This window comes from Fundulus heteroclitus, chromosome 12 (assembly GCF_011125445.2).
Source record: "Fundulus heteroclitus isolate FHET01 chromosome 12, MU-UCD_Fhet_4.1, whole genome shotgun sequence".
Classification (NCBI taxonomy): Eukaryota; Metazoa; Chordata; class Actinopteri; order Cyprinodontiformes; family Fundulidae; genus Fundulus; species Fundulus heteroclitus.
The window spans coordinates 13,295,617-13,316,019 of record NC_046372.1 but is presented as its reverse complement, the minus strand read 5'-3'; the positions used below and the strand labels follow the sequence as shown (position 1 = coordinate 13,316,019).

Below are 20,403 nucleotides of genomic sequence, written 5' to 3'. Positions count from 1 at the left end.
ACTGGGTGAGTACATGGTCTAAAGTCAGCACCTGCTTCCCTCTTTCTTGATCCACAACGGTGGCTTGCTTCTGGGCGTTCACAGTGTAGACGATCACTTGTCCGGAGTGGTTGGAGCGAGGGGCTCCGGCTACAAAGTATTCTGTAGACCCGTCAGTCAGCGTGGTGAGAGCATAGCCTGTCCAGGAGCGCAAGTATAACACATACATATATAAATATAAGCCCATTTCTTTCTCATCAAAAATCTCATTACTGTAACACACTTTATGACAATAAAGATTCTTGATTCCTGCACCAACTCAACATCAGTCTCATCAGTCATTCAACGTCCATCCAAACACAGCTTCCAAAAACACCGTCACATTGTACAGCGAATGTTCAGTTTTGGGAACACGGTTGAAAAGTGACTTAGCATACCCAGCAGTGAGCTGTGATTTCTATCTTGAAGCGTTGCCTCAAATGCAGAGAAAGGGAAAATTGTTGACTTAGATCCCTTCTGATGGACCACAGTCCCACTCCAGGCGTAAGCTCCCACCGCTCCCAGCATCATCACATCCTAGATGCGCAAAAAAAAAAAAAAACAGCAAACAGGTCATAACCGTCATTATGCTGCTCTTTATGGTTTTAGATAAACAAAATTTCCAAATAAAACACGACCGATGTGATTAAAAAGAACAAAAAACACAGACACTGAAAAAAACTGTTCTTGAATCTTCTCTTACAGGGATCCTGAGACTCTGTGACCAGATTATTTACCTTCATAAACACCTATTAACAGTTAATTATTTTTTTTCTGCTGCTGTAATATTTCTGCACCTGCTGTTTGGCGTAGTGCGCACTGAATCCGACCTGGGACATCTCCATCTGGAAATTATCGCCCCCTTTTCCAGTACCTTAGGGGAAAGGAGCATTATAGAGCAGACGTTAAAAACGGGGGATTGAATCAACAATGCATTTTCCACTTCCCGACTCTTCCCTAGAGAAGATGTAGAGCAAATGGAAAACAAAACAGGAATAATATTCACCCTCTATGTTGAAGATGCGGCTTCCTAAAGTCCCCGCGATGGTGGAAAGCGCTGCCTCTTCTGACACATTGAAGAAGAACCTCTCTGTGGGTAGACTGGCAATAGATTTGATTTCCTTGATAAGGTCTTTGGTATCTATGCTGTTTCTGATATAATAACCCAACACCTGTGGAAAAAAAAGAAAGAAATAGCCAACTTTGATGGATTAAAATAAGACAAGGCAGAGGGGCACGACAGTAGAGACCATCAGTCCTCAGGTCCAGTCCTCGAGGTCCAGTAACCTGGAACCTTAAGATGCGTCCCTGATCCAACGGCTGAATTACCTCCTCGCTATGCAGTCAAGTTCTCCAGAGTACTGCTAATGAGCTGATTATTTGATTCAGGTGTTGGATCGGAGACAAGGCAAGGCGAGCTTATTGAAATAGCACTTTTCAGTAACAAGACGATTCAAAGTGCTGACACCTCTAAGAGTTCCAGGACACCAGAACTCAAGTAACAGAACTGAGGATCCCTGGTATAAACTGTATAACAATATGCATGATTCTGATTGGGAAACAAACAGCACCATGATTGTCAAGCCTGGTAGAAATGTGTCAAAAGCTGTAATCTAGTATCCTAACCCTTGTCCTTGGTTTTAAAACTTAATTTATGTTGCTGTGACTGTAGATATGGAGAGGTATAGGGTAGTAGCTATGTTCATTTAGTCATTTTCCAGTTAATGAAGATTGTCACACTTTTGCCCTACATAAATGAAAGTTTCTCTTGTCTTGCCCATTTTGAAGACTGGCTAGGAGATACGGGGCTCTTTGTCATGTCATATTTATACCACCAAATGATGGATACAATCAAGTTCCTTAAGGTCACCTTCCCACAGGATATTTTTTTAAATCAGATTGGTAATGTGATTTTAGTGAAAAGGAAAAAAGTCTATCAATGTGGGTCATTTTTCAAACTCAATAAATGCAATCAAATGTGTCCTACATTTCTTCTGCGTGAGTTAGGTCTGCTGCAATTAAATATTATTTTAAGTTTTGGCCGGGAAGCAAATCACTTTGAAGGCACTTAACGCATCCTGGGCTTCACAAAAACTGGCTTCTTATTTTTAGAATTTCAGAAAACCATCGGAAATTTGCGTGTGAGAAATTCTGAATTGCTATATTTGTAGAGCAGTTAATAATTGGTCTCATACCGCAATGCCAAATCGGGTGATGCCTTGCTTCTCACACTCAGCGATGACTGCATCTCTTTGGTGCTGATCATGAGACTCCCCGTCAGTAACAACCACCAGGACTTTGGCAGCACCAGGTCGGCCGCCGTTGGTGGTTGCAAAACCTTGCTGCCTGAGGCGAGTTTAGAAACAGAGGAAATTCTCACAGAAAAATAAAACTTCACAGGGGAGAAAAGTTTGCAAGCATTTTAAAAGAAAACTGCGATTACTGTCAAACCAACCTGGCAAACTGGATTGCTTTGAAGGTATTGGTAGCTGTACCATATATCTGCTGTATACTGGATGCTGCAGCAATTATCTGCTGTTTGGTTTGGTATGAATTTAGTTTAAATTCGATCCTTGGGTCGACGCCATACTGAATGACACTTATCTGACAGGAAGTAAAAAGAAAATGGTATGAAAAGGAGCACTGGCGTTCAGTAATGAGCACAAAAGTAATTTTAACTCAATTGGTCAAGCTTCTTGTCTGAATGCGTCAGAGTCACCTGTGTACTTCGAGGCCCGATATCTAACGAGGGTATTAATTTGAGCAGGAAGTCTGTCATTGGTTCCCAGGGATAAATGCTGTTCGAGCCGTCCAAAACGATCACAATGTCCATCGGACCTCCGCATGCTGTAGATTAGAGGGAGTGTTGGTAAAACGGCATTCAAAAAGATTAGACATCCTAAAGAAGTTGTCTTTTTGCTAATCCTCAGCCCACGATTTAAGTTCTTCATACAGACACAAGTAAGAGTCTGAACCACAGCTGCATTGGTTAGTGCTCTGTCACACGCTGAGGAGATGACCTTACTGTGCTCTTATTGCTGGAGAATATTGCATCAGTTTGAACTGCAATACAAGGAGTTTGTAATATTTACAGGCTCGTTTTTTTAAGTTAACAATGTTAGGATATCTGCTGGCAATGATTATTTCTTATATAAATGAGACTAACACTCCTGCATCAATTGATAGGAAGGTTGTTTTCAGAATTGCTTTTGGCAAACAGTGCTTTGAAAAAAAAATGTACCTCCTCTGGAATTTCTTGTACAATTTCTGAGTTATGGTCAAAGTTCATGACTGAACAATAAGAAAGAGGGGCAGAAATTGCATTGCATTTCATTTGCATTGCATTGCATTTTTCTTTAATAGCAACTCTTTTCCCAAAAGGTTTGCATCTACGCTGAATCGTTTGGTGGGCCTGGTTACGGTAGGGACTGAGATGAGTAAGAAATATGGCAAAATTCAAGCCAGCTGCAACTAAAACAACAAATGTGAATGAAATACTTTCTGGGTGTCCGTTTCTGACATTAAAAAAGCAAAACTGTCAACTTTGCAAATGGAGATTTATCGAATATAGAGGTAGCACGTTAAATAAAAAGACATTTCTAATAAGATGAACAAACGTAAACGTTGCTTACTCTGAACAGCAGGAGAGAAGGCAGGTTGAGACTGAAAGAGGGCGTTGAGTTTCGAGCAAATCCCTGGATAAAAGTTCTGATCTCCGCACCGCTGACCCCAAAGAGGACCACACATCTGCAGCAGGGGACGACAGAAGAAGAAGCAAGAGACTTGACTGATACATTTTCTTGGTTTTCCATAGCAGTTTATAGGCTCCAGTGCGATCCAGGGAATTAGATAAATGCGAAAAGCAAGGAAGGGGTCCAGTGGTGGCGCAGCGGTAGATCATGGGACCCATGTTCAGAGGCCCCGCCCTTGATGTGGCCTTCCTGAGTTTAACACCCATCCCCTTGGACCTTTACTGCATGTCTTCCCCCTCTCTCTCAACCCCTTTCCTGTCACTATGCTGTCAAATAAAGCCTACTAGTGGGGAAAAAAAAGGTAACAGCCTATTTATGAAGCATATTTTAACAGATGTCACAAAGACCTATCACAAAAGCTCAACTCAAAGCTAAAAGCCCACAAATGTCTTTAGCTGCTTTTGAAACTCATCCACAGAGTCCAAGTGCAGCAGAGAAAGAGGCGGAGCGGTCCACAGTCTGGGTGCAACAGCTTGGAAGGATCTCTGAACAAGAAATGGAGATGCTCTTTGTTATGAGTGTCGTCATTGGCCGTTGGCTTGTAATATTTGAGAAGTGTGTCGAGCTGAGCTGGATGACGATTGGTAAGTCTGATGCTGGCCTCATTCCCTTTTATTCTCCTCAGCGCAGCAAGCTCAATAAAACTCCCTCTCCTGTAGTTGTGGGTGCGTAAATCTTCTATTTATTATTATTAACCGAGTGGTTGTTTCCTTTTCCTGTCTAAGGTGGTCACGACGTGTCTTTGTCTACTCACGACAACAAACTTGAATGTGTTTTACCTGGATTTTATATGACACTGTCAAGTTCAATTTCTATAAACAAAACTCTAAAAACTGCAGCATGCCTTTTTTTTTATTCAGCTCCCCTGATTCAACAGATTGTGGAACAACAGTTCACACTAATTATCGTTGGAAGTCTCTGCCAGCTTTGCTTATCTAGAGACATAAACCGTTGCTCATTCTTCTTTGGAGAAACAGCTCAGGTTCAGTCAGGTCGGTCAGAAAGCACATGTAACCATTCATTTTCAGGTGTTGTCACAGATTCTTTCCAGGGCTTTGACTGGTCCACTCTGATGCATGAAAATGCATTGATCTAAAGCATTTATTGTAACTCTGGGTGTATGTTTATGGACATTATCCTATTGGCCAAAAGTCTGAAATATTGCACAGATAACCTGCTTACCTAGTTCCCTTCATTTTTCCATCACCTTCCCTATCCTTGCTGAGGAAAGGCGTTCAGTGCATGATGCTGCTACCTGATCAGTGACTTCAATTATCAGAATGCTTTCAACTTGTCTGACGACCTCAAAATCTTCACACTACAGTTTAGTCATTCACACCCTGACGGTGGTGAGCTATGTTAGTAGCTACAGCTGCTGACTGACAGAGGGGAGGCTGCCATACACCGGTGCAATCAGGCCCTGTTACCACCGCCAGCAGGCAACATGGGTGAAGTGTCTTGCCCAAGGACACACCAACAGAGACAATCAGAGTGGGGGATTGAACCGACAACAATTGCAGGACAAACTCCCTAACCTCTGCAGCACTGTCGCCCCTGGTTGTCTTAAGGATGATGTGCAGCGCTACCTTCCTGCCCCACATGGCGTTTTGCATGTAGCTAAAGAGTTCAGCATGAGCCTCATCGACTGGAGCAACTTCTCTTACATGTTTCCTGTGTGCCCTCCGTAGTCAAACAGCTGATGGGACTTTTTTGGCTTTGGTTCAAAAATGTAAAGCTTTTTCTTGTTCCTCAGCACTTAACCAAATTCCTCTTGGCTTCTTCAGTTCGGGTGATTGGTCATGATATGGTAAACTTGCAATCGTAGCGTATTTTCCCCATTTTTTTCGAGAATGAACCGAACAGTTCTCTGTGAGATGCACAACACGTGTGCAAGAGCAGCAACAAAAACTTACCAAAACATCATTTCCAGTAGGGATGCGAGCAAGAGTCAAACCCAAGGACATGTTGTCGTTGACATTCAGAACATCCGGGATACTAACAGAACCTGAAGATAAATAAACAAACATATTAGGAGTAAGTTCAACGCTTGTGTGTTGTTTTATTTTACATTTCTTTAAAAGGAAACATCCAACGAAAGGTTATGGGTGTTTTAAGAGTACCATTTAAAATTCAGGGCTAGAGTTCAGTAGAGAGGATAGAGGTTGAACGAAACGCTGGACTTTACCTTGAAGGTTGAGCTTATTACAAGTGTTACTGGAACCTAAGACTGGACACTTGTAAACGTCCCCCTTCCTGTTTCCGCTCCAAGGAGCACCAACCAGGAGCCTGCAGAAGGTAAGATTATTAATCTTTCAGCCTCTGATAAACTTGTGCTGTTGGAGTTATGAGTGAATTTTAATTAAGAATGAACTTGTTTTGATAAAATCAAAATAAAAAAGATTTATGTTTAGGGAAATAATCAGTTTGAAATAAGAGATTATTCAGCCCTCATATATTTTTAAGCTATTTGCCAATGCCAGATGTGGCTGAATTTGGGTGTCTCGATCTAAAAATGTGCCACTGCAGAAAGTTATCGCTATGTGCTAATGTAGTTTGACACCTATTTTACTGCGGCATATGCTCATTTTTATTTATGCAGCATAAGAAAAAAAAAATTGTGTGAGATTGTCAGATCAAAACTATTTGTGCCTAAAGAAAATACTGTGTGGTGAGGAAGAGGCTCGTATTAGGCGAGAATAACTACATGACAAATTAGTACGCCGTTCATTTGTATAACCTCGTTTGCAATCTGCTGCAGTGCTTTAAACTTAACTTGTTGATTTAGAAGGTACATTCTGAACAAGACTGCTCCAATATACAGTCAGATGTTCTTAAAGTTTTAGGAGGTCTCTTGGTCTTGTCAGAACCTGGGGTTCTTAATCAGGAAATAGTCGTCTCTATTTTTTCATTTACACCCGAGGTTGTGGTTGACGTCAGAAGCACCGTCGCATGACTCAAAGATAGGTGCAAAGTGCATGCATCTGGGGGACTTCATGAGCCTGTTGTGATGTTTGTCTGTAATCCACACTCTGGATCTAATGCAGAATTAAAGCAGAACGTTTGCACTAAACATTTACCAAAAGAATTGGGGCAAATTGACATTTCTGTTTCCCGCTTAACATGCGCGTGTGGCGGCAAGTTACTCATATCTTTCTTTTCTTTTCTTTTTTTTTGCGATAAAGAAACAACTTTGGGCAAGTTTGTTGCCCAAACAGAGGTTGTAAAAAGATACCTCTTTATAAGATATGACATTTTCACCATACCTAAGAGCAAATGAAGAACAGGAAAAGTGAAACATGACTCTACAACAATTTACAACAGGAAATATTACTCATACTGGTGTGTTATATGAGGATCTAAGGTGGGAGGCTAAAATCAAAGATAGCGGTTTTCCCTGAGTTATGCAACCAAGACACTTGTCCAGACAGTAGATTACTCAAGTAGGGTGACCGTAGAGACTGGTGGTGTAAATCCAGACCAGACTAAACATTTTTGTTACTGTTTAACTAAATGTTTTACTTGAGTAACATAATCTATATATATGTGTATATATATATATATAGATAGATAGATAGATAGATAGATAGATAGATAGATAGATAGATAGATAGATAGATAGATAGATAGATAGATAGATAGATAGATAGATAGATAGATAGATAGATAGATAGATAGATAGATAGATAGATAGATAGATAGATATAGATATAGATATAGCAGCAACATCACCAGGGCTGTAAATAAGTGTGTGGAACACTTAAACTGCAGGAAAATAATACATCTTTTAGGCCTAAAATACTGAGCAGGTCTTAGTTTAGTATATGTCAGATAAAATAAAAGTGACTCAAGGCAATAAAAAAAAAACACTTCTTCATGAGTGTCAAGACTTGTTTGTAGGCCGTTGAATGTCGAAAGACAACCAAAGTATGTGCTTCCTTCTGCAGGCAGCAACGGGCAAACTGAGAAAAATTCGCCCTGACATGAAGCCGGGTAACACAACTGCATTGAAGAAGTTGGCTGAGGCTGTTTGAGCTCCTTCATGTTGATCTTTATGTAAAGTGGCTTCTGCATATTTATAAGTGTCACCATCTTTTCTCAGCCGGTTGAACATGAACACGAGAAATCTGTGCTAGATTGGCCAAACCATGTGACAACTAAACACTTTTAAGACTTGACAGAAGCAATAAATATACAAAAAGCAGTTTACACAGATGAAGTTCATGAGACCTACCATTTGCCCTGAGCGTTTGTTGCTTGTTGAACTGTGTAGCCGAACTCTTCTGAAGCTGGGCCGCTGAAAATCGTCGCTCCCGAGGTGCCAACGTTGTAGGACTGTGATTGGATGATCCTGTCGGCTGCTGGAGGAGACAGAGGAGGTTGCATCGATGCATCTGTGATTCTTAGTTGTAATGCCTTGTGAAATTATTCATACCCTTTAAACCTTTATTGCGCATTTTATTAAGTTACAAAGACAAACCTTATGTGTTTTATCACATAAATAAAAAAAAGGTACATATACACCCCTAAATAAGTTTCAGTTCGCAGACCCACAGCTCGTGACATCTGTTGGTTGTGCTCTCCCCAAATCTGGCCTTTTTAGAAAAATGGCAAGAATAAATGTATTGCAGGAATAAAACTAGAAGCAGGGGAGACAACAATTCGATAGAATAAGGTGCCCTGGTCAGGCGGGACCAAAGTAGAACTTTTTAACTTTACTTTAAATGGTGGAAAATGAGCACTGCTTATCATCCTGAGCACATCTTGATCCCTATTGTGCAACACGGTGGTGGGAACTTCCCAGGAAAGGCTGGCATGAGGATAGACGGAGATAAATACGGTACAATCTTGGATGAAAAACTATTGAAGGATGCAAAAGACGTCCTAGCAGCGTCTCACCCAAAACATACAGGCAACGCAACAACGAATGGTTTATATCAAAGCATTTTAGCTGTTACAGTGGCCCAGTCCATCCATTCAGACTGAGCATGTATCTGTGTCTAAAGCCGGAAGAGAAATATCCTAAAAGAATCTTTAGAAAAGCATGAGGTTGTCCAATAGAAATTGAGTAAGGGGAGCTGAGCGCAAAAAGACATGCCAGTGCAGATTTTTTGTTTGTAAAATATTCTACAAACCATGTTTTATTTCCCATCCAGTTCACGGCCATGCAAATTATATTATGAAGAAGTTTCAGGGGCAGAACAACTCGCAAAACACCAATGTGGCAAGAATACTGTGCCACCCCAGTGAGTCTGAATCGCTTGCTTGATTCTCAGGCTTGACATGTAAAACCACCACTTCCTCCTCGATCAGGTGTGGGTGAATCTCACAGGATAACCAAAATGACACACAGTCTGCACAACCTGACTCATGGGGGTCAACTTATGAGATGCTGCGCACTGCACTATTTCAACACCACTTGTTGTCTGAGCGCTGTGAATTGCGTGGCTCTGAGCAAAGTTTCCTTACGGTCACATAATGGCAGTAAAGATAACGCAAAAGAGCTTAAATTAGAACTGCAACAGAAGTGGTAGCTGTAACCGCACGTTTGTTTTCTCAGAATGACCACCTTCAAAGGCTCCCCACAACACACCCTCAGGTGGAAACAGGCTGGATTCTTCCTGGAATTTCAGCGCCACAGCAAGCCTATGCAGACAGAGCTCACCTATCAACCTGCACTCCCCAGGAATGTAGATACTGGACTCGAGAAAAAAAAAAAAAAGAACCAGCAGTCCTATCTCTGCCACGCCTGTTTTTACCTGCAGCAGACAGTAGTGGTCCTTTTTACGCAGACACCAGGACCTGTTAATGTGCCCGTTGTTTTTTTTTTTTTTTTTGTGTTTAATTCAGGTGATAGAACCTGAATTTATAGCAAAAAGACATCACCGCGGTTTATTAAGCAGTTGTAATTGATTTAAACGTAACTTGTGGGACTTATCGCCATGCAGCTCACACTACAAGTTGATCAACAGGAACTTGTAATCTTTAAAATGAGACATTCATGATCAATTATTGCATTTCACGCTGAGCGTTACGCAATACGATGCGAATGCCAATTAGAAGAAGAAAAAAAACTGCTATCACCGACACTCCTGGAACCTGTTGTGCTTATTTATTTATTTATTTTTTTTAAGGTACAAATATCAAAGAAAGAGCCGCTTAATACTTACAGATAACTATTATAGCAAAGGCGATTCTCCTCCAGACGTGTTCCATCCTGATCATTGTTTCATGTGTTTATGGAGACCAAATGAATCCTCCGCGCCTGTCAAAAGGCTGGGCTCCGCGACGATCACGCCCCGGATACGCATTTTCCTTATAAGGACTCGTGGTTTTTTTTTTTTTTTTTTTTTTTACACCTACAGATACAAACTTCCTATAGTTCAAAGGTCTGCCCGAGGGATGGGTTACTGAAGCAGGACTGAGCAAAGCATGTAGACTCAGACAGATCCAGCAGAAAGCTGTCAAACTCAAGATTAAGCGGAATATTTTACTGTAAATTAAAACTGTAGACACCCTGTCCACTGTAAATAGATAGATAGATAGATAGATAGACAGACAGACAGACAGACAGACAGACAGATAGATAGATAGATAGATAGACAGACAGACAGACAGACAGACAGACAGACAGACAGACAGACAGATAGATAGATAGATAGATAGATAGATAGATAGATAGATAGATAGATAGATAGATAGATAGATAGATAGATAGATAGATAGATAGACAGACAGACAGACAGACAGACAGACAGACAGACAGACAGCTAGATAGATAGATAGATAGATAGATAGATAGATAGACAGACAGACAGACAGACAGACAGACAGACAGACAGACAGACAGACAGATAGATAGATAGATAGATAGATAGATAGATAGATAGATAGATAGATAGATAGATAGATAGACAGACAGACAGACAGATAGACAGATAGACAGATAGACAGATAGATAGATAGATAGATAGATAGATAGATAGATAGATAGATAGATAGATAGATAGATAGATAGATAGATAGATAGATCACATACTTACTAAGCCAACTTAAGCAACAGCTGTAAAATGTGTGGTTATTACTCTTAGCTCCATAAGAGGAAGTTAAATGGGGTTCCAAGCAACACTGCATGAGGCAGAGTTTATTTGCCTGTCGCTGAACAAAAAAAAAAAAAAAACGACTGATGTAAGACCTATCATTAAACAAAGCTGGGGCGATGAAATTTAACTCTCAATTAGTGGTGGCAGCGCAAAATAATAATTTGGAAAGAACTTTACCGGGGGCTTGTTGCTCAACAGACACAATCACCGCAGCCTGTGTCGTATTGGGGACTTGTGAGTTAACAAGTTATGGGTGAGTTTGTGGCAACAGTTCAAACATCATCTGGAAATAATTTCTAATCAGATTATTCTCACATAATTCCGAGTAACTTGAGGGTGCAAGATCGACTGCGTGACTGGTTTCAGAGGAAGTCTCAGAAATAGCATCCATGACATCATCCTGGCTTCATGTTTGAAGCAGAAAGCCTGCATTGTAAACTGTGGTCATGGAATTTGAAAGTTGTGGCTATTTATTGGGCATGGGGGGGGGGGGGGGGGGGGGGGGGGGGTTATGGTGGCTGCTGTTTATAAAAAGAAGACAAAGGCACTATATTGTTGTCTAATATTTAGGGGTGAGTTAAATAAAAAAGCTTGCTTCGATCTTTCGCCTCTCTTCTTCTCTTTCCCTCCACACCTTCAGAGACAAATCAGGAATCAAATGCCTTTTTATTTAAAAGATTCAGACTTTTTAAAATATGATCGCTAGACATCGTTGTTCTACACTTACTTTCCGTGCCTTGAGACACCACAGGGACAAACTTCTGACTTGGCATGTCAGGGATACAGTCGCAGAGACTTTTAAAGTAGGGTCTAGGCTATAAAACAAACAAAATAACAAAGTTTTTAATGTCACGCATAGCTGTGTTTAATTCATCATCTAAAAATATAGAGTCTGACAGAACTAAACAATCCGCCAGAAAGTCTCTGTCACTCTAAACTGAAAAGGTTAGGAAAGGGAAGTATTTATCCTTGCACCCTGCTCTGCCCTCTCTGAGGACTCATCGGCCATTCATCTGGTCATCTGCTTGTCTCTGCCATCATCACCTGGTCACCTGGTCAGCCTGCCATCACCAGCCATGCCTACATGCCTGTCATCTGCATCCTTTTCATTAAATCTTCATGTCCAGCTTGAAGATCAGGTTCCCAGAGCACTGTACACATAGTTTCCAATTGGTAAAATGATCAGACAGCATGGGATTTATTCCCACTATTATGCTGATGATACTCAGATATATATATATATATATATATATATATATATATATATATATATATATATATATATATATATATATATATATATATATCTCAATACATCCTGGTGAATCTAACCAGTTACATATCCTGAAGGCATGTCTTGAAGACATAAAAACATGGATGTTAAATTTCCTCTTTTTCAATTCAGGCAAGACAGAAGTTATCGTTTTGGGACCAGAGTCTGAAAAAGGAACTGCATATCATTAACTTGGCTTCCGATAATAATATAAAAAAACTTTGGTGTTATTTTTGACCAGGACATGTCATTTAAATCCCATGTTAAACAAGTTCCTAAAGTTTCTTTCCCCCACCAACCGGGAGTGACGCTGAAAAACTGGCCGATGTATTTGTTACTTCGAGGCTGGATTATTCTAACTCTTTACTATCAGGAATTCTAAAAATAAAAAATAAAAATGCTATTAAAAGCCTTTAGATCACTGCAGAAATAGTCCTGATGAAAATAGAAAAAGAAAAAAGAGAGATCATAGTTCTCCTATTTCAGCTTCCCTTAACTGGTTTCTTGTTAAATGAAGAAATTAATTAAACTTTCTCCTTCTCATGTATATTGGCTGGGTTGCTGCTGACCTGAATGCTGGCATGGAACTTGTGCGCTTGGCTGTTTGCTGTAATCGTTTTGTGTCTCTGCTCTGTCTTCTCAAATCCCCAGTTGATCGAGGCAGATGGCCGTTCACACTGAGTCTGGTTCTGCTGGAGGTTCCTTCCTGTTAAAGGGGAGTTTTCCTCTCCATTGTCACCACATGCATGCTGAGTATAAGGGATTGCTGCAAAGTCAATCACACAATGCAAGCGATTGTCCGCTGTCGCTACATGCTCTTTCAGGAGGAGTGAATGCTGCAAGTCAAAGACTTGATGCAGGGGGGCCTTAGACAGAAACCTTTTGCCCAGTCTGTATGTTTTGATTGAGTTATCCCCTGTAAAATGCTTTGAGATGATATCTGTTATAAATTAGCACTATATAAATGTATTTGTTTTATAAGGAGAGGGATGAAGCTGAGGCTGGGGTGAAGGTTCTCCATCCAGCAGGACCATGACTCCAAACATAGAGCCAGAGGAACCATGGCTTGGATCAAAGCATAATCACGTGTTAATTTGTCCTAGACATATAAAAGCGGCCTCAGACACTCCATCCAGTGTGACTGGGCTTAAACTTATTTACAAAGAAGACAAGCCTAAAATTACAGTCTCTGGGTGTGCAAAGCTGCTGGAGACAAGCCCTTCAAAAACATACATATGTAAGGGATGTTAAATACAAACATATGCCACACTTTTCAGATTATTCTTTCATAAACAATGGTAACAACCATGCAGTATTTTCTCTCGCTTATCTATTGTCCATCACTTTGTGTTAATGTGTTAATAATTCCAATAAAACACATTTACAGAAGCTTGAGATTGCACAAACTTTTAAAACGCTCTGTGGGTATTAATACTTGGTGCCACATTTTATGTAGTAACAGCCTTAAAAAAGCAGAATTCAAGCTGTAACACCATGAGTTTGCTCCTCTTTACTCTGACAGAGCAGGACAAGCGAGCACTTGCATTTCATCACTCAAACAGTGGTTGAACTCATACCACAACATTTAAAAAGTCTGCCTTATTGCTTCTTTGTCTGCCTGATGTAATAACATTTGTTCCGACTGCATTGGAGTTCCAGTCTTGGACTGGAACTCTTGGAGCTTTTTTACTTGGCCTTTGTGGTCAGAGAAGTGACTGCTGAAGACCTAAAAAGATTACATCATTTTCCTGCCCTGCCTTTCCAGGCAGGCCGCACCATGTTTCAGATCCCAAATGGCTCAGCTTCTAAAAGCTTTTCACACCCAAAAGCCTGTATTCAAAACAGAATCATAGATTTCTGAGATGAACCCGTCTTTCATGAGCTCACCTACTGGCCTCTTTGCTGAATCATGATAACTTTTAATCCATGGAAAATTAAAGAAAAAGCCTAAGTAAAAAAACAAAAACAAAAAAAAACTTCATTCAGTTTAATTCAGTTCCAGTGGGGGAAATACATCAATCCCAGTTCAATTTCATATACATTATTTAGTGCTGAATTAATTTCCTTGTAGAGAGACAGCGGATAAACCACAATCTGTAGGGATATTATCCTCCAGCAGAAAGTTAGAATCTGAAGAAAAAAACTAAATTGCTCAGTAAAATTGCCAAATGTTTATTGTAGCATTCCCCTTTACAGAAACTATAAATTATTTTTTTTTTTTGTCTGCTTTACTTTCTTCTTGGCAACTCTAAGCTTCAGCTCCCTCCGCAGATTTCTAGTTGAACATAGATAAAGAAACTGGTCCAGAGGCTTTATGACAGCACCAAACATTGTGCCTCCACTTGTGTGTTTGACTATTGAACCAGCGCTGTTACACTCTGAGTGTAATGCCACAGACAGTGTTTTAAAAGATTAAAAATGTTTCCTGGTGTGAAACAAGACCCTCCCAGGAGCAGGAAACGACTGCAAATGAGAGATAAAGGTCAGTGGCTAAAATACAGTAAATGAGTGATGTGAAACTCAAAATTAGAGCCACCAACCTTCTCAGACACCGGGGAGGGAACAGCTGCCCTGGTAAGTTGCCCCTGGGTGTAGACGGTGACAATCAAAGGGATGACGTCGTCACTGCAGTTACAACTGAGAGCGACAAACACAGCTTTGACCTCAGAGCTGTGAATGAGGAGTTGAGGGCTTGATGCAAGGCCAGTAAAGGCAAGGCAAGTTTATTTATAAAGCACTTTTCAGCAAAAAAGACAAGTCAAAGTGACGAGGGGAATCCTTCATCCAGGTGAGGGTGAAACACAAGGGCAGACAAATCCAAGGACTAAGAAAGAGGCGCGTGTCGTGGGACATAAACTTGGTCTTCGTCCAGAAATCAGAAGCCGACGAGGCGTCCGACAATAGCACACTGCAAAAACGGATCTAAAAACAAGTAAAATGTTCTCAAAGTTAGTCTATTTGTCCTTGATTTGAGCCAGTAAATAAGATTATCTGCCAATGGAATGAGTATCTTTAACCCTAAAATAAGATAATTAGACATCCTGCACTTGAAATAAGATTATGGAGATGAATTGTTCCTATTTTAAGTGGAAAAATCTTATTCCATTGGCAAATAGTCTTATTTACCTGCTCAAATCAAGGACATATACACTCATTTCACGAAAATTTTACTTATTTTTAGTTCTGTTTTTGCAGTGCAAAAACGGAAGGTGAGAATCTGGTGATGAACAGGTAGTGCAGACCAAGAACACCTGCCATGTATTGACTTAAAGGCTTTTCACATAATCTGCCATTGAAGCCTCAGAATATAAAGGCGGGGAAACAGATGAAGGAGGCTGCCAAAGGTGCATGAAATGATCTTCCTCGCCTGCTGTGTTGTGTGCAACACGGGCACACAGCCCATCCATGGTAGAAAAAACAACACCAGGCTTTGTTAAAAGGGAAGAAATATTAATTTCAGTCAATGAAAATCACTTCTCAACCTTCATTTAACGCATTTTTATTCATCGTTCGTCTGTATTCTGTTTCTATGACTGTTTCTTCTGTGATTAGCAATGTGAAGCCCTTCCTTCGACAGACTCAGCAGGGCGTCAGACGGAAAATCCCCTTTTAGCTCATTTAAAATGCAAAGGAGTGTCAGACACAGAATAAAAAGCTCTCTGCCTCAACAGATCCAGGAATGACAAAACAAAAGAAGGACGTAAACATAGTGTGGGACCAGTGTTACCAAGGAAGAAACAAAAAGACGAAAATCACTTCTTTTTTTTTACAGTTTTTCGCAGCCAAAATAATAACTGGATCTTATAAAAATAACTTCACGGCTTGTTCCGCACGTACTGTGACATGTAAGCCGCGCAGTTCAAGTGAAAAACAAACATTTATCTGAGGCAGAAATCTAAAAAAAAAAAATTTGCAGCTGTAATAACGTGGATAAATAAACATTTGCGACCTTTAGATTAAGCCATAGTTTGCAGAAAGGTTACAAAGGTTTAAAATAAGCTTTTATGTACCAAAACATATTTTGTTCCATAATCCTCCATCCATCCATTTTCCAAACCGCTTCATCCCTCATGGGGTCGCGGGGGGTGCTGGTGCCTATCTCCAACGTTCACTGGGCGAGAGGCAGGGTACACCCTGGACAGGTTGCCAGTCTGTCGCAGGGCAACACAGAGACAAACAGGACAAACAACCATTCACGCACACACTCACACCTAAGGACAATTTGGAGAAGCCAATTAACCTAACAGTCATGTTTTTGGACTGTGGGAGGAAGCCAGAGTACCCGGAGAGAACCCACGCATGCACAGGGAGAACATGCAAACTCCATGCAGAAAGACCCAGGGGTGTACTTGAACCCAGGACCTTCTTGCTGCAAGGCAACAGCGCTACCCACTGCGCCACTGTGCAGCCCTAATCCTGTTCCATAATCCTGTCATACTTATATATTAAATTATTTTCCTTCAACCAGTTTGGTTTCCAATGGAAACTGAAACAGGCATATCGCAACCTCTAATAAAAGGATGTAAACTTGTCATCGTTTTTGTGTCAGGATTTTGACAAATTACTCATACTCCTCAACATCCAATGGAAAAAGTCCCTCATGGTTGACCCATTAATTCCCCCTGCTGGCCCCCACTCCCCCCCTATGTTTGTTCAGCGGTGACTCTTGTGCAAGTCATCGAACGAGACAGAACACCTTGAGTTTTCCTGAAGGAGTAACTCTTAGTATTCGTGAACGAGCAGCACAGCGGTTCTGGGAAAAGGCTGAGCTGACTTTTTGAATCTTGTGTGGACAAGCTGACTCACCTTTTTTCTAAAAATACGGATCCACAGCGAGTTAAGTCCCCCCCTTCCCTGAGAAGAAATGCAATTTTATTGAACAGCTGTATTATTGTTTTAGGCCGTTTACCTAAATCATATACAACAATCTAAGGAAGAATGCTGAAACAGATTAGACGGCAATATTTGTTCCTGCTTGCCTCTTGGCTCATTGTGAAAAATTCCCCCTGAGGAGGAACACAAATCATTCCAAGTTAGATGAGGATGTTTGGAGACCTTAAAAAAAACACAACTTCCTCTTGTTATTCAACTTAAACTCCCTGTTCACCCACATTATTAGCCTATGGCAGCATTTTCCCTCCCTGGGTTAGACTTCTTAATCTACAGCTACTTGCAAAGTTAACACTCATAGCACTTTTTTTATGCTTTGTCCTGTTCCAACCCCAAACTGTAATGTGTTTTGTAGGCACTTTATTTGAAAGGCTAACACAGAGCAGTGCGTAACTGTGAAGATACATGGTTTTCAAAATGTTTTAAAAGCAATAGTTTTACTGAATAATTCCCCTGCAGTCTGTTTGGATGGATTGTGTCTGTGAACATTGATTTAAAAGTCTTGCCAGTGATTTCCCTTGGCTTGTTGTCCTCTTGGAAGGAGAATCTTTGCCCAGTTTCCAGTCTTTTATGGTCTTGAATGACTTTTCTTCCAGGATTACCCTGTTTTTAGCTCCATAGCCCTGTCAGCTCTGATCAGATTTCCTGTCTCTGTTTCAGAAAAGCATCCCCACAGCATAATACTGCCCTCATCGTGTGAAACTAAGGACATAGTGTGTATAATATATATATATATATATAAGGCACTGGATGTCAAATTCTAATGCAAAAATTTCATGAATGCTATAATGTTTTGCCTTCACATAATATGGAGCCAGTGGAGATACTGTACAAAGAGACAATGATCTTCTCTAACCCCCAGTTGGTCGAGGCAGATGACCGTTCATACTGAGCCTGGTTCTGCTGGAGGTTTTTCCTCCCTAATGGGAAGTTTTTCTTTCCACTGTGTTAGGATGCAGCTTGTAGGCTGCATGCTGAGCCTCCCTTCCTCTCTCTCTTCCCTGCGCAGCCTGATTGGTTTCACCTGTCAGGCTGCAATCATCACTGATCTATCTCCACCTGTTATCTCCTCCATATATACTCACTCCATTCTGTTCTTGTTGCCGGTTCGTAGTGTTCACTCCTGCTCAGTTTCTGCCAGAACCTTGTCTCAGCTTTGTTTTTTTGTTCCAGTCAGCCAGAAGACTTTACTTCAGCTTTGTTTTTGTTCCAGTCAGCCAGAAGACTTTACTTCAGCTTTGTTTCAGCCCTGCCTCACCCAAGACACTGTTCCGTCCTGCTCACAAGTTCTCGGCTCTGATGTTCTGGTCTCAAGTCCTCGGCTCTGATGTTCCGTTCTGGTCTCAAGTCTTCGGCTCCAGAGTTCCTCCCGGTCAGTCTCTCAGCACTCCTCCTGCCGGCCAGCTTCTGCACCCTACACCTCCGTCTGTTGAAAGACTCTGGGTTCCATCATCATCCATCTTCCACACTGTTCAATAAACTCACCTTTAAGAACTAGCTCTGTGTGTGCGTGCTGTGTCCGGGTTCATCCCCGAAAAATATCATGACACACTGTCACTTCGTGCTTGCTCAGTATGAGGGATTGCTGCAAAGCCATGGACAATGCAGACGACTCTCCCTGAAGCTCTACGCTTCTCCAGGAGTGAATGCTGCTTGTCAGGACTTTGATGCAATCAACTGGTTCCCTTATATAGGACATTTTTGACCAATCTGCATAATCTGATTGAATTTGACTTTGTAAAGTGCCTTGAGATGACATGTTTCATTAATTGGTGCTATATAAATAAAATTGAATTAAATTGAATAAAGATCTTACATAAATAACATGTAGGACATCATTACTGCAATATTTAAAAAGAAAAAAAAATGGACAATACGATCATGTTTGCCAATCTCTGCTTGGTCTTTAATGTCTTGCGTGGTCTTGTGTCTCCTCCTCTTGAGGCACTTGTTATGTCGTTGACATGTGCTTCAAGGATTACTGATTATGGGATTCTTATATGCATTTTGCATTTTAAGTATCCTACTCGACATTTTTTTACTGAACAGACATATTCTTATTTCACAATTTAACTAATTTTGTGATGGAAGTCGATTTGCACGCATTGTACTGATATTTATTGCATTTTATATGGTGCCCTGAGGTGACTACAGATGAAAACTAACCTTCATGGCTGATTCCAGCATGTTCGGTAATGTGGATAGTCTCTTTGGAAACAGCCATCACCAAAGGCACCAAATATAAAAAGCATTCACACTTAATTGGGGTCTTTGGGCTTTCATTTTTGTATTGCTCTATCACATGATATCTAGATATTTAGATAGAGCATTGTGCTTATGTCTTAGAGGTTCTGGGTTCAACTCCCACAGAGGGCCTCTCTGGGTCCATGAAAAAGACCCTTAACCCCCCACCCCCCTCCCTGGGTGCTGCACAGTGGCTGCCTGCTGCTCTCTGAGGGATTGGTTAAATGCAGAGGACTATTTCACTGGATTATATGCTGAAATGACAGATTATTCTGAAACTTAAAGGGATGTTCTCCTCCCTTCATCTCTGCACAGGTTAAGCTAATATGTAGCTGGCCAAATCCAGACTTTTTCAGGCAGAATATCAGCCTTTAAAAAACAGAAACCGAACCATTTTGTTTCAAAAACATAGTCTGTTGTTTCCTTCGCATTTCTTAGTTTTCAGTTCTGTTGGTTAGGGGTTAACTTTTATTCCAGTAGCTGTAGAATTTAATCAATCAATCTCAAAAGGTTCAGAGGAAAGACAAACATCTCACACCCCAGCAAAATACAGATGTGGAATTCGTGATATCCATCTTATAATCTTTGCGGCAATATCGTTGTCATTTATCAATTGCAAAAGCCGTAGGTGTGAAATTGAGCTCAGATAAGCCAAGCCCCCGGCAATTTCTTGTGAAAATAGTGATAAAGATTTGCGGATTTTGATACCAAAGCATTAAAATGTGCGTCCTCTCAGGAAGAAATTCCTGTTTTAGACCCCATTGTGGAGACATGAATGGGGACGCATAGGAACACATTCACAGAGCTAATCCCTCTTTTACTACGATCTGCTGAGCAATGGGAATCTCCGGCTCTGGTTTGCCCCGTCGCTTTTTTATTTTTTTTTGTATGTTAGCATCAGCATCATGTGCTGCTTGCTCAGAGTGTCTCACAGCTCACCGGCTGCACAGACGGGGTGTTAATGAGCAGAGTTAAACGCACATAATTTCTAAGCAAACTGACAAAAAGCACTTTGAGGGAGAAATGTATTTCTGTGCAAATGTGGGACTGACGTTGCTCTGACTTTTGACAGTAATTCAGTTGCAACAAGTGGTTTGTGGATTGTAATATCAGCAGTCTGCACAGT

The 20,403-nt window shown here is 40.8% G+C and overlaps 2 protein-coding genes across 3 annotated transcripts in view; both read right to left on the bottom strand.

Annotated features, from left to right (window-relative positions):
- The window catches only part of LOC105928390 (integrin alpha-2), a gene marked incomplete in the record, with an annotated part of 86,527 nt that overhangs the window by 11,419 nt on the left and 54,705 nt on the right, over positions 1-20,403 (bottom strand). The window contains 8 exon segments of the mRNA XM_036143996.1: positions 32-177; positions 417-555; positions 816-892; positions 1,025-1,190; positions 2,214-2,364; positions 2,474-2,622; positions 2,738-2,865; positions 3,651-3,737. Of these exon segments, the coding sequence (XP_035999889.1) occupies positions 32-177; positions 417-555; positions 816-892; positions 1,025-1,190; positions 2,214-2,364; positions 2,474-2,622; positions 2,738-2,865; positions 3,651-3,737 (1,043 nt within the window).
- LOC118564813 (integrin alpha-2-like) lies at positions 5,840-10,292 on the bottom strand. Of its 2 annotated transcripts, none has more exons than XM_036143999.1 (3): positions 9,938-10,292; positions 8,002-8,125; positions 5,840-6,056 (listed from the first exon to the last, which is right to left on the bottom strand). In XM_036143999.1, exons 1-3 carry the CDS (start codon positions 9,990-9,992, stop codon positions 5,894-5,896), a joined length of 342 nt encoding a protein of 113 aa, XP_035999892.1. In that variant the 5' UTR covers positions 9,993-10,292; the 3' UTR covers positions 5,840-5,893. The 2 variants fall into 2 exon arrangements, with proteins under 2 accessions (XP_035999892.1, XP_035999891.1); XM_036143998.1 differs by having other exon boundaries at positions 5,879-6,056; positions 8,002-8,128; positions 9,938-10,290.